The sequence below is a fragment of the Humulus lupulus genome, chromosome 8 (genome assembly GCF_963169125.1).
Source record: "Humulus lupulus chromosome 8, drHumLupu1.1, whole genome shotgun sequence".
NCBI lineage: Eukaryota > Viridiplantae > Streptophyta > Magnoliopsida > Rosales > Cannabaceae > Humulus > Humulus lupulus.
In genome coordinates, this window is record NC_084800.1 from 153040465 (window position 1) to 153054983 (window position 14519).

Sequence of the window (14519 nt, forward strand, 5' to 3'; positions counted from 1 at the left end):
ACCGTGTGTTAAAAATAATGCTTAACTCATTAAGCGAGTCATTTGAACTCAAAAAGTGTAATTCAGGTTAAACATTGGTTTTGTCATTAAAATTTTGGTTAATGAAGTCAAACTTTTCATTAAAAAGGTTTGAATATTTACAAGGGATCCCAAAGGTTTTTAAATCGAAATACCAGTATAATAAAATTACAAACGGTTAGCCTAATAGGGAACAAGTTATCTTGATGTAACGTGATATTTTGCTTTAAAAAATCTCACCAAAAACAAAATATCGAACAGAAAAGTAACTACCTTGATATATCATAAAACATATCATTGGGAGCAACTGATTACGCTACTATTATTTTTTTATTTTAGAAAAAAAGCTTTATATGGTGTAATTGGTGACCTATATTTAAAAAAACTCACCAAAAATATATCAAATAATGTAAGTAACTGGTTATCCCAAAAATTGTAATAAGTTACCTAATGGGGACATCTAGATCTGAAAAAACAAAAAATCATATCTGAAAACATGAGTTAATAAGATGCGTAACACAATTATAAGAAAAAAAATTATTTGAAGGGAAAAAAAACATACAGTGAAAGAAAAAACTCAAAAAAATTATTTTGACATTTTTTTACATATATTAAAAATAATTATGCAAAAAAATAAATCGAGTAATAAAAAGATATACCATAAAAATCTGGAAAAAATCGAAAAAAATTATATATATAAAAAAAAATATAGTAATAAAAAATAATAATGGATGATAATAAATAATGGAACAATTTTGTAAAATATTTCAAAAATATATGTGAAAATATATATTTATTCTTAATTAAAAAAATTAAATAATAAATTGATTTAAAAAAATTAATGACATGACCAAGTTACTCTCAAAATCAAAGAAAACATATGTATCATAAAAATGTGGCATAATTAAATTTTTTTGCAAAAATTTATGGGATAAAAAGCTATAAAAAAAAAGGGGGGGACAAGGTAAACCCACATAAAACTGTAAAAAGTGAAAGAAAAAAATGTCATATGTTATGCAATTTCCTCTTGTAAGGCCCTTATAAATCAGTAACTAAAAGGCTTTCTACAAAACGATTGTAATGTCTTTTAACATTGGTGGAGAGAGAAAAATGATTGAAATGTACACATTCAAATATTTTTTTGTCACAATGGTAATTAAATTGCTACAAAGTGGTGCAATTTTACATTGTCATTCCACATTTCATAGTCTGATCCAACAATGACACAACCTCCGATATGCTTGGCCGCTCGACGAGATTCTCCTTTAGAGCAAGCTCAGCTATGTCTGCAAGCTTAAGCAATGGTTCAACATTTCTTGGAAGAGCCACATTCTTGTCAACAGTGGCTGCTGCTTTGCCTCTTCTTATTAATGGCAATGCCCAATTAACGATTCCCGGAGGGCTGCAATCCCTATCATAAGCTTTCCTTCCACTTAAAATCTCAAGCAAAACAATCCCAAAATTGTAGACATCACTTTCCATGTTTCCATTCTGGTCCTTGTCAGTAGTAGTACTTAGCAGCCCAAAATCTGAAATCCTTGCCCCCCATTCCACATCTAAAAGGATGTTAGAGGTAGTCATGTCACCATGAACAATAGGCGGCTTGGCTTGTTGGTGAAGGTACTCAAGGCCCTTCACAGCCTGCAATGTGATTTTCAACCTTAGATTCCAATCCATAGGTAAAAGTTCCCCATGGAGATGATCATAGAGGGTGCCATGAGGCATATACTCATAAACTAGCAACCGTTCCCCCATCTCTGCACAATATCCCAATAAGTTTACAATATTATTTTGTCGGATGTTGCAGAGTATTTCAAGTTCTGCTTCGAATTCCTTGGTGTTTGTGTGAATTATGGTGGCTGCATTAGCCCTTTTGACAGCTACTTGGCTTCCATCAGAGAGAACAGCTTTATAGACAAAACCAAAGTTTCCTCTGCCTAACTCATTGTACTCCTTGAATCCATGAGTGGCATCTTTCATCTTGAAAAATTCAGAACACTTCGTTGTTGGTATATAGGTTGATACAGAAACCGATGCTTGTGAATTAGTTTCGGGGTCAGCCTCACCGCCTGCTTTCCTGCACACAAAAAGCAGCAGCTTCTTCCTTTTTCTTGATTCTTTGTTTTGATTATTCGGCTTAAAAGAAACCAGGAGATCATAACTAGTAAAGAACCTGAGACCAATGATCCAATGATGATCACTAATTTTCTCATGAAATCTTGTCTCTCTTGATCTCAAATCCCGGAAAAAGAGGATGAAGAGATCTTACATATACCCCAACAAGAACTGTTTTGGCAAAGTGAACAAGCAGTGCATACTCTATTAGTAATCTCAGTACAAATGCTAGAAGGAAAAAAGCCTTCAAAGCAATTTGTCCCACAAGGCATGCAAATTTGTACATCGTTTCTAGCACATAAACTAGTCAAACTTGGCTCATTCAAGACAACACTAGCATTGAATGCAAATTTTCCTAAAGCACACGAGCCTAGAGAGCACATGCCGGGGCTACACAACTGCAAAGGTGGGGTGTAATCCTGCTAGGACTGTCCATGAACACCCCAGCAATCAAGAACTAAGTCAACCTCTCTAACCCCACAAGTGGTGAAATCTGAAGAAGCAATTTCCATAATCCCACAACCTTTTGGAACAGACAACGGAGATTGGATACTTCCCCAACATTGGACACTATGATCGTCCTCAAATATTCCACAATAGTGTTTAGCTCCTACTGATAAGCTCATAAAACGAGCCCCAACAGGTGGAGAAGCAAACTCAGCAGCCTCACCCCAACATTTGGCTTCACCAGTCACAGTTGTAATTCCACAAACAGTTTGTCTGCCTGCAGCCAAGGACATAAGATCACCTGGGGACAATCCCAAATCGCAAGATTTGGGTCCCCAACAAATGACACCACCATCTTTATCAACACCACAACTAAAGCTCTCCCTAGAAACAATGCTTCTTAAAACTAAACCATCAATTATTTGAAGGGTCATGAAACAGGGAGTTAGATATAGTATTCACATTTGAACTATTATCTATTTTGTTAATATACTGCCAACAATCAATATTAGCCACTTCGTTTTTTTCATAGTAATATCCTCTAATACCACATACATGGTCTTTTCCCACCGCCATTTGTGAATAAGAGGTGCTTTTGTAAGCTTTAGGGACGAGATCCATCGCTGAATTTGTTTCCAAGCTCCAGCAATATGCCTTGGAAGAGTTTGACGTAATACCACACATGAATTCTTCACCACCGGAGAGGGAAACCATAGCCGGAAGAGAATTGAAATATGTCATTGATGATGAGGACTTGTTTTTCTTATCCTAGCATATAATGTCTTGCTTCCTGCTAGCGTCAATGGCGCAGAAGAACCCTTTTTTATGGAATGCAGCTGCAATGGGGTCGGGTGAGCCATAACCAAATGTAAACGGCAGCCATGGAAGATGAACAAGAAGAATGAAAATGGGAGCCCCAAAGAGACATATTTGGATTGTCATTCCCTTACTGGGCTTTGTAGGATTTAGTCCAAAAAATGTTTTTGTAACATGAAAATCAGTGTTTCTGAGTTGTTAACAATGGAGGGGTTTTGACCATTTTTATCTCTTATAGAAGTTTTGGATTTCAGACAGTTATAGAGTCAAAGAGAAGTGTCTGACTTTGAAAGAAGTAGTTAATGCAAAGTAACTATAATTTAAAATTTCATAAGGTCAGCTGTCTCATTGTTTTATATCTTATTTTATAATAATTATTAAATCAAATAATAATTATTAATAATTCTCTCTATTTCTCTCACATTTTACGATTTTTTTTGTCAGGCTCACATTTTACGATTTTAGTAGTACTTTTATAAAACATTTTTTGTTTTTTGTTAAAAAAAAAAGAGTTTTCATAATATAGATCCAACAAGCTCATGGGATCAAAGCAAGTTGTAGATTTTGGAATATTCATACAAATATTATAATAGATTTTCACATAAACTTCCATTGACTTGTATGCTACATATTAGTATTTTATCTTTCCTTTTGAGTCACCACTCAATCACCCTCAGCAAAGAACCCCTTCTTTGTTACCAAGAACAGTACTAGTTCAACTTGATTGAACTATCTCACACTCAACTCAAAGAGTTAACACAAAGATCAAAATAACTCTAAGGCAATTAAAGAGAAAATAATAGCTTTATTATTCTGTGTATCAAATTACAAATGATGTATCAGATCATTATTGAGTTACATTGGCCCTATTTATACATATAGGCTATTAATAGAAATGAACCGAATATAACAGTCATTGCTGGCTGGACAGTGGACTGACCAATAGAGTAAGAAACATAATACTCGTGGACAAGTATTAGCAGGCATCTAAACTAACAAATCTCCACCTTGACTGCTAATACAAAGCTAAAGAATTAATACAAAACATATTAAAGAAATCACTGATGACAGATATCGGTGATTTTGAGCAATTCAAGACAGTGATCGAGCTTGGTTGTTGCAAGTGATTTGGTGAGCATATCAGCTGCATTGTCTTCAGTAGAGACCTTGCAAAGTTTGACCTTTCCTTCATTGATTACATCTCTGATGAAGTGTAATCTAACATCTATGTGCTTGGTCCTTTCATGAAACACTTGGTTTCTTCTGAGGTGTAGGGCACTCTGGCTATCACAGTATATGTTTACACATCTTTTAACAATGCCTAGCTCCCTCTTGATTCCTTTCAACCAGATGCCTTCTTTTACAGCTTCTGTAAAAGCTATGTATTATGCCTCTGTGGTAGATAGGGCTACAATGGTTTGAAGATTGGCTTTCCAGCTGATTGTACACCCATTTAGCATGAACACATAACCTGATTGAGATCTCCTTGTGTCTAGATCCTCAGCATAGTCTGAATCTACATAGCCCATAACACCTGTATTGCTTGTGTCTGAACCATATACTAATCCAGTATTGGTTGTTCCCTTTAAGTATCTCAGAATCCACTTGACAGCCTTCCAATGTTGTTGTCCTTGTTTGCTCATAAATCTGCTCACCACGCTAACCCCATGACAGATATCTGGTCGAGTGCAGACCATGATATACATGATACTGCCTACAATTCTTGTGTAAGGAATAAACTCCAAATAGCTAGCTTCTTCTTCAGTGGTTGGTGCTTGTGAGCAGGATATTCTAAACTGATGAGATATGGGTGTACTGACTGGTTTCGCATCAGCAAACCCAAATCTATCTAGAATTTTGGTAATGTATTCACTCTGAGACAATTTAAGCCTTATGTTTCTTCTGTCTCTATCAATTTATATTCCCAAAATTATCTTTGCTGGACCAAGGTCTTTCATATCAAATTCCTTGTTCGGCAACCTCTTTACTTTGTTTATTTCACTCATGTTTTGCTGGCTATGAGCATGTCGTCTACATATAGCAGTAGATACACTAGGGCCTTCTCATTTTTGACATACACACAGCTATCAAAGGCACTCCTTTTGAAACCAGTTTTGATTACATAATCATCAAATCGTTTATACCACTGCCTAGGTGATTGTTTTAAACCATAGAGTGACCTTTTTAATAGGCAAACATGATTCTCTTTTCCCTTTACCTCAAAGCCTACTGGTTGTTTCATGATTATCTACTCCTCAAGATCACCGTGTAGAAAAGTAGTCTTGACATCAAGCTGCTCTAGTTCTAAGTCCTTTAGTACAACAAGGCTTAACAGAATCCTTATTGAAGTGTGTTTCACTACAGGAGAGAATATTTCATTGTAGTCAATACCCTCTCTTTGTGTGAAACCTCTAGCAACTAGCCTGGCCTTATATCTTGCTTTTCCACACCTGGGATCCCTTCCTTTAGCTTGAATATCAACTTACTTCCCACAACCTTCTTGCCAACAGGTTTCTCAATCAGGCTCCAAGTCTCGTTTTTCTTTAGAGAATCTATATCTTCTTCCATTGTAGCTTTCCATTTTTGATTATCACATGACTTCATGGCCTCTTCATAGGTTCTAGGTTCAAAGTCACCAACTTATGCAATGTTTAGTGCATAGTGAACCACATCTGCAAAGCCATACCTCACAGGTGCTTTCACAGCCTCCTCTTACGATCTCTGACCAATTCATAATCTAAAGTGGTATCCTCATCTTGATCGGATTCACTAGCTGCTAGTTCTTGCTTTCCTTCTTCCATAACTCCTTCTGTTGTAGCTGGAATGGTATGTTCTGATCGGTCAGACAGCTCCACCTCAAATTGAATATCATCATCAGCCTTCTTACTTTCTGCCTCAGCAAGAGATTTTAATGTGTCTTTGTACATCTTGCTTTCTTCAAACACTACATCTCTGCTGACAAAGTATTTCTGGTGATTTCCTGGTTCAATGCCCCACAATTTATACCCTTTGATACCCTCTGCATTCCCTATGAAAATGCACTTTCTTGCTCTAAGTTCTAGCTTGTCTTGTTTCAAGTGAGCATAAGCTACACACCCAAATATCCTTAGATGTCCATAGTGAGCATTATGTCCTAACCATGCCTCTATAGGAGTTTTAAAACCAATGGCAGATGAAGGGCATATATTGATTAGGTAGCTAGATGTTACCACAGCTTCACCCCAAAAGTTCTTAGGTAAGCCAGAGCTAATGATCATACATCTTGCCCTTTCAAGTAGGGTCCTGTTCATTCTCTCAGCCAACCCATTTTGCTGTGGTGTTCTCACAATTGTAAGATGCCTTCCAATCCCCTCTATCCTGCAAAAAGCTTTAAACAGGTCTACACAGAACTCCAAGCCATTGTCAGTCCTGAGTTTCTTAATTCTTTTTCCAGTTTGGTTCTCAAGCAGTGCTTTAAACTCCTTAAACTTGGGAAAAGCTTCATCTTTAGTTTTTAGAATATAGACCCATACTCTTCTAGAAAAATCATCAATAAAAGAAATAAAGTACCTGGCTCCACCTCTTAAAATTGTTCTAGCTGGTCCCCATAGATCTAAATGCATATAATCCACAATTCCTTCTGTGTTGTGTTGACCAACTCCAAATTTTACCCTAGTGGATTTCCCGAGCACACAATGTTCACAGAATTCCATGTCTTGGATGATGTCTTTGCCGAAAACTCCTTTCTAGTGTAAAACCTTTAAGCCTTTGTGACTTATGTGTCCAAGTCTCTTATGCCAAGTCATTGATGCATTATTGTTGTCTTTGATTGCAGCATTGATTTTATTCTTCATGGTACTTCCTTTCAGAACATAAATTCCATTCATTGATGATCCTTTCATAATAACCATGGACCCTTTTATTACTTTCATCAATACCATTCTCTACCTCTACTGAACATCCCTCATGATCCAACATAGCAACAGAAATCAAGTTCCTTTTGATCTCAAGAACATGTCTAACCTGTTTCAATTCAACTTCCAAGCCTCTATCTAAGATTAACTTGACTATCCCAATCCCAACTATAGAGCAGGATTTGTTGTCCCCAAGCTTCACAAAACCTGCTTTAATCTTTTGATAATCATGAAATTGGTTTTTGTTTGGACATACATGAAATGAACAGCCTGAATCCAGAATCCATCCTAGCTCCGATTGTCCATTTGAAACAACTAGTACCCCTGCACTCTCATAGCCATCACTGTTTGCACAATCAGATACAATATTTGCATTGCCATGTTTGTTCTGGTTATAGCTTCTAAAAATTGGATAATCTCTCCTTAAATGAGAGGTTTGATTGCAAATGAAACATCTTCTCTTTGATTTTGGATTTGTTTTTCCCTTATTTGAATCTTGTTTCCCACTATTCTCCTTTTTGAAGGGTTTTCCTCAAACCACCAATCCTTCTCCTGAACTTTCTTCCTTTAGTTCTGATCTCCTCTTGATCTCCTTAGACATTAGTGCATTCTGCACTTCTTCCAATGTTAAGGAAGCCTTACCATACATCATGGTATCCACAAAATGCTCATAGCTTTATGTGGGAAGAGAACTGAGAACTATGATTGCTTGGTCCTCATCTTCAATCTTGATCCCTATATTTTCCAGATCAAGAATGATCTTGTTGAAATCATCCAAGCGATCTTCAACATTCTTCCCTACTGTCATCTTAAATTAATAAAGTTTTTGTTTCAAGAACAGTCTCTTGGCCAAGGACTTTACCATGTAAAGATGATCTAATTTGAGTCAAAGTCCATCTGTTGTGGTCTCTTTTGAAACTTCTCGAAGTACCTTATCTCCAAGACTGAGAATAATGGTACTGTGAGCTTTCACCATGATATCCGATTTCTCCTTCTTTGTCAATTTAGCAGATAACTTTTCCTCCCCAAGCAATGCATCTTGCAAACCTTGTTGTACCAGGAGTGCTCTCATCTTCACCCTCCAAAGACCAAAATCATTCTTACCATTAAATTTTTCCAAATCGAATTTGGCATTCCCCATCTCTTCCGATTGATCACCAGAATCTTGAAACTTGAATCAAGAACCTTCTTCGAACAATCAACCCAGCTTTGATAACAATTGTTGAGTCACCACTCGATCATCCTCAGCAAAGAGCCCCTTCTTTGTTACCAAGAACAGAACCAACTCAACTTGATTGAACTATCTCACACTCAACTGAAAGAGTTAACACAAAGATCAAAATAACTCTTAAGGCCAATAAAGAGAAAATAATAGCTTTATTATTCTGTGTATCAAATTACAAATAATGAATCAGATCATTACTAAGTTACATTGGCCCTATTTATATATATATATATAGGTCATTAATAGAAATGAATTGAACATAAGAGTCATTGCTGACTGGACAGGGGGGACTGACCAATAGAGTGAGAAACATGATACACGTGGACAAGTATTAGCAAGCTTCTAAACTAACATTTCCCCTTGATTGTACCCAACAAACAAGATTATAACATACATAAAGTTATTTATTCTCCATATCAACTTGGTACTTTTTTTGTTGAAAAATAGTTATTCTTCAATTCCTAGTTGTGCGCTCTACAATAATACTTGAAAATTTTGAGTTGTCTAGCACTCTCATATTAAGGTTGTACTAAGTAAAGAAATATATGAGTCTTAATGAGATGATCTAAAAGATCATAAATCTAAATTAAACCACATTAACAATATGCATCTGAAATTAATTATATATTTTCTTTATGGCCTAGACAAAGTTGTAATGATTAATATGGTATATATATACAAGAGAAAAATTGCAACATTCAGATACTTTGTTTGGACATGACAGCTAATGATCAAGATATTATACTAATGAAATTAAAGCAGCATTATATTGAAGTGAATGTAGACTTAGTTTAATGCAGATAGGCATTTCCATTTATTTAGTCTTTATCACCATCATATCATTGTTATTAGTTAGTATTCTTAGATTTCTTGATAAGAGCAATGTGGGGCTGAAATCCATGGTATTATATATGGTACTATGTAGAGCCCCAAGAGTAATGCCATGAAGAAGAAGAAGAGGCTAGCTAGCTGTATATGAAGGTAAATGACATCAGTCTTTACTAAGACCCATTAGAGTGGCTTCTTATCTTTCTGTCTACCAAACTAAATTAAAGCCTTAAACAAGTACTACATCCAAATCATTAAGAGGGTATATAATGTTTTACCAATAATCGTTTTTAGTGTTACACACACACACACACATATATATATATATATAAATATGGGCTTCAATTATTTTTAGATACTATAATATATCTTCTTTCTAAGATTTCAGATCCACCAGTGTCCAGACCACATCTAATCATGCCTTGGTATGGAGAAAGCCATAACCAGTCATTGCCTGCTAACAAGACACATGAAGAATTACAATTCCATAATTGTCATTATCTAATTTAATTTATTTTTACTTTTTAAAACCAAGAAAATATTGTAGAACATGGGTTTGTCTAACTTGTGCCCCCTACCACCATGTGATGATATTTCATGAAAAATGGACAATATCATGTTATAAATGCTTTGTTCTTGAAAACCAGAAATTGAATTTCAATTAGATATAAAAACCTCGGAGTACCAAGAAAAATAGATAAAGATATAGCCAAGCAAAGAAAAATAAAATCATAAAATCTTCTGTAGAGATTATTTCATGTCGACCAATTAATTAGTGCATAGCTCTGAAGTTGGGTAGACTAATTTGACGACTTTAATTTGCAACCAATTTTTTTTTTATTATTATTATAACAATTTTTTTTCGTATTTTTAATGGAATCGACGAAATTTGTTGTGTGCGGCTAATAATTGAAAAACAGTCGTATCATTATATATATTCCATAAGTTTTATTTCTTTGAATATAATTTTATAAAATAAAATAAAAAAATCACTACATAGAATGATGTACGTAGCAGTTTCATTAGTGGTACGGGAATGAAACACAAAAGAATAAGACAACAGATTAGTCTAATAAAATTAGACATATGTGATTAGTAATCGCACTCTAATTAAAATTTTGAGATTTACAAGAAAAATTAGAGCTCAAACGATCCGATTATGTTGACCCAATATCACAGATTAATTAGCTCTAATTGTCTATAAATTAAAATATAATATGTGATCATGATGATAAAAGAGATATTATCACGTGGATATGAACGAAAATAGTGGGGAAAAGAGGAAATTTGTAAGAAGTCTCTTACGAACTCGAGTGTACCATATAAAATATCTCAAATAAAAGAGAGGAAATATAATTTGTCGATGTATAAAAGCGAAAAAATATTATCATATACGTAAAGAAGTTTGGTATTAAAAATAAGACTAGAGAGTACATCGATCCGTACTATTGTGAGAAGGGTTGGACATAAAAAAGAGTCCTCATCAGAGAGTTGTTTTGGTCTCCATTCTAAGTGAGTCAATGAGAACAAAAGGCACACTTTTTGGATTAATAAAGTCACAACATATGTGTTGAGTTATATAAGCAAAGATTCTCTAATATACTTCTTTAATAATAATTCATTTATAATTATTGTGCAACCATTAATTAATAATAATTTTCTAGTTTGCTTAACCGTTAACCCACATGTAACGTACACTTTGTTGTAGATTATTACTAAATGTAATATTGTTCCATGCAGACGTTAGTTTGCTTTTTCTTTTCTTTCTACAAATATATTTCCACTTTCTACCTTCTACAAGATATATTTCCTATTTCCAAGATCCCCAAGACCATATTGTTTGCTCTTGATCATGTTTGATAAAAAAAAATATTTATGTTTCAGTCAAAAAATTTCACATAAATCTTCTGTGCTTATGGACTTCAGATCGTTAGATCGTTGATGTTGCTCGCTTTTAGTTTACGCATTCTATTGACTTAATCAATTGCATAAATACGTTCTGTTATGAAATTAGTAGTAAAAAATATAAGGAGTGATCCTACAAAAGATACTCTAATGCTTAAGGCAGCACAATGTTTCCTTCCATCAGTCCTCAATTTTCACAAACTTTAACTGAATTAAAGTCGGTTGGTCCCAAATGTGGTCCCTCAATCATCTATTTATAGAGAAATAATGAAGGGAAAGGTTAAGAACACTTATCCTTATTGTCCACGTGTCGAACTTAACTCACCCTTCATTCTTTTCCCTCTTCATTTCACGCGTTGACTAATCAATCAATTGAGCGTTGAGCTCAGCTAGCTATTCATTTTGTTGAGCAATGAGCTCAACTAACTTATTCAATCATTTGAGCACTGAGCTCAGCTAATAATTCAATCTATTGAGTGCTGTGCTCAGCTAACTATTCTATCTGTTGAGCTGATTGTTATATTATTTTAAATAATATAATGTCAGATTAAATAATGTAACAAAATGTGATTTGTCACACAAATATGATTTGTCACACCTTGTAATATATTATTGAGAGTCACAAAATTGGACACATGTGTGTGCCCACATGTGACATATTTTGGAGTTACAAATTTGTAACTCCCAAATATTACCAAATAATGTGTAGATTTGATATTACACATTTTGATTTAAATTTCTCAAAGCCATAAGAGATATGGTTGTTAGAGATGTGATTTTAACTCTCATAATGTGTATGGAAGTTACAAAATCAAGTGTGGGAATGAATTTGGAACGTTTTGAAAATTTTGGAAAATTGGTAGCTGAAAAAATGTTGTGGGCCGAGGTCAGTGTTTTTCAGACCGCGGCTAGAGTGGCAGACAACATTTTCCAAATTTCAATTTTATCCAATTTTGAACGTTTCCAACAGCCAAGTAACTCTCAAATCTCTATCTTAATTCCATAAACATCCAATTAATCATTGGTAACAGCCATGAGAGTTGGTGGAATTTAAAATTCAAATGGTGTCTCAAAACTTTATAAATAGGAGCTTATTGCTCATTTGCATGACATATCATTTTCTATCCACAAAGAACTTGGCTGGAAAATATACCATAGATGCTTGATAATTCCAGAGCTATTTCCTTGAGAGATCCCTTAGTGCTTAGAGAGTAGGGGGAAATAAGCTTTTGGACAAAGGTCTTGAACTTTGTTCTAGTTTGTGATCCCCACTACTCTACACTTTAGTTGTGTGAGAGTTTGTGTTCTTTCTATTATTCTTTTCATTCTTTTGATCTTGTTGTTCTTATTTACTTGTATTATTATTGTTTTGAGTTTGTGATCTTTCCTCTTTTAAATCTTTCTATTTATTTGTATTTTGAGCATGTTGACGCAGTTTTGCCAACAGTGTATTAAGAAATAATAAGGGCAGAATAGTGCTTAATGATAAACCGTAATGAAGAAATAACAAAAACCCACTCAATAACATAGATCTTTTACGTGGTTCACTGGCTAAATCTCCACCTAATCCACGAGTCAACATTATTAATGTTTCTCTCTCTATTTTGACAGAGTTTCGGCATTACAGAATAATTGGGTCCTTTTCTATCAAACATTCCCAGTATTTATAGGGAAATTCCATGGAGAGGTTTTTGTTGTGTGAGTCAATCATGTAACTACATAATGTCTATATTTAATACAAATCATATCCCATTTATGTTGGGATATGATTTGATAACAAAATAAATATGTTCCTGCTATCTCGTATAATAAATATGACAGTCTGGTCATGAATAAGCGTGCAAACAAATCCCGAGTCTCTAGGGATTCTTTAGTATGCGTTATATCTGAATCACCACAAGGTGTAAATCTCTCACGAGCTTGTGCTTTGACAGCTATCTGACCCTGAGCTAGCGCTTTAACAACTATCTTATTCTTAGTTCATGGTAAAGTCAGGATGCCTAACACTAGGTCTGATCATTATGAATCTCGAGCTGTCCACATGGATAATAAGCAGATATTCTACTTGATTATTTTTCCACATATTTACCTGCCAGTTGTACCCGAGTTGAGTGAATGAACTCATGCTAAAATTAGGATGCAACATTTTCCCCCAAGCTCCTGCTCGTGTTTGTGTCGTCATTTTCTGACATACACAGTAGGGGCTTTTAGACTTTTGTCACATAAAACCATGTCTGCCTACTACTCGAGTATTGGACACGTGGTCTACTGCAATTGGCATCTGTTTGGGTTTCGAGGACTGAATAATGGTCTTGCCAACTTTTTGCCGCCATTTGGTCTATTTAATCTTGGCCATTGGATCTCGAGCTAACCCAATTGGATGGCCCAGATTAATTTATGTAGTTTATGTATAAATAGGATGATCAGACTTCAAACCTTACCACCTTTGCATTTGAAAATTTCCCATTTCTAAACTCTCAAGCTTCTCTTCTTCTTCCCCAGAATCCCCAAAACTGTTCATCGTGCCCAGACATTCAGAAGCTTTCTAGGAGCTTCCCGTTGCCGAATCTACATCCTCTAATCACCAAACATACTTCATGTAATTATCTGATCCCTTGGTTTGAAAAGTTTCCCTTTTTTCGTTATTCAATGAGATTTATGTTCTCAACAATGTTCGTCCGCAACGTTCATTGTTTGTTACCGTTAGGCTATTTCTAAATGTTCATAGGAAATAGGTTTCAATTTAAGTTCAATGGGTGAACCAAAACATGTTTTAGAAATAAGACATTCATAAAACTAGGCAAATTTCTGGGTTAATCTGGGGTAGCCCTAATGGCAAATTATTTTAAAGAATACTCATTCGAGGTAAAGAAACTGAAGGGTTTTTAGGTTTAATACTAGGTAGCTTAGGGGTTACGCTTCCTTGAGTGGTTTCACACTAAACCGTTTTCCAAAGGAAAGTAGTGGGTCTGACATTTCTAACACGCGGATCCCGAAGTATCTGGGGATTGTTAAGAAACCGTGGCACGTAGCCTAGGATATCGTGTGGCATCACGCGATGAGGCTAAGGCTAACTTTAGCTCGTGTAACAAAAATAGTCCATTTCATCCCTCGTACCTTTACGACATAGTTATAGACCATCCTAGGTCGCCTACTAACTAGGCCACTTTGTCGTTAGGCGATCTGATGGCACCCCCTAAGAAGAAATTCGCGAGCTCATCCACTCAACGCAAAGATAAAGGGAAGCAGGTTGCCCCTGACTCTCCTATTCT

General features: G+C 35.2%; 1 protein-coding gene and 1 pseudogene across 1 annotated transcript; both read right to left on the bottom strand.

The window, feature by feature from the left end:
• Window positions 1–1200: 1200 nt before the first annotated feature.
• On the bottom strand, window positions 1201–3522 carry LOC133794491 (serine/threonine-protein kinase-like protein CCR2; annotated as a pseudogene).
• A 1259-nt stretch (window positions 3523–4781) lies between these two features.
• Window positions 4782–5964, bottom strand: LOC133796168 (secreted RxLR effector protein 161-like). The gene is made up of 2 exons (XM_062233650.1): window positions 5883–5964; window positions 4782–5245 (listed from the first exon to the last, which is right to left on the bottom strand). Exons 1-2 carry the CDS (start codon window positions 5962–5964, stop codon window positions 4782–4784), a joined length of 546 nt encoding a protein of 181 aa, XP_062089634.1.
• Window positions 5965–14519: the final 8555 nt, after the last annotated feature.

Coding starts and splice junctions, on each gene's coding strand:
- LOC133796168 (XM_062233650.1), bottom strand. CDS start 5,964: ATGGAAGAAGATATAGATTCTCTAAAGAAAAACGAGACTTGGAGCCTG. Junction 5,246..5,882: donor TGGCAAGAAGGTTGTGGGAA/GTAAGTTGATAT, acceptor CCAAAATTCTAG/ATAGATTTGGGTTTGCTGAT.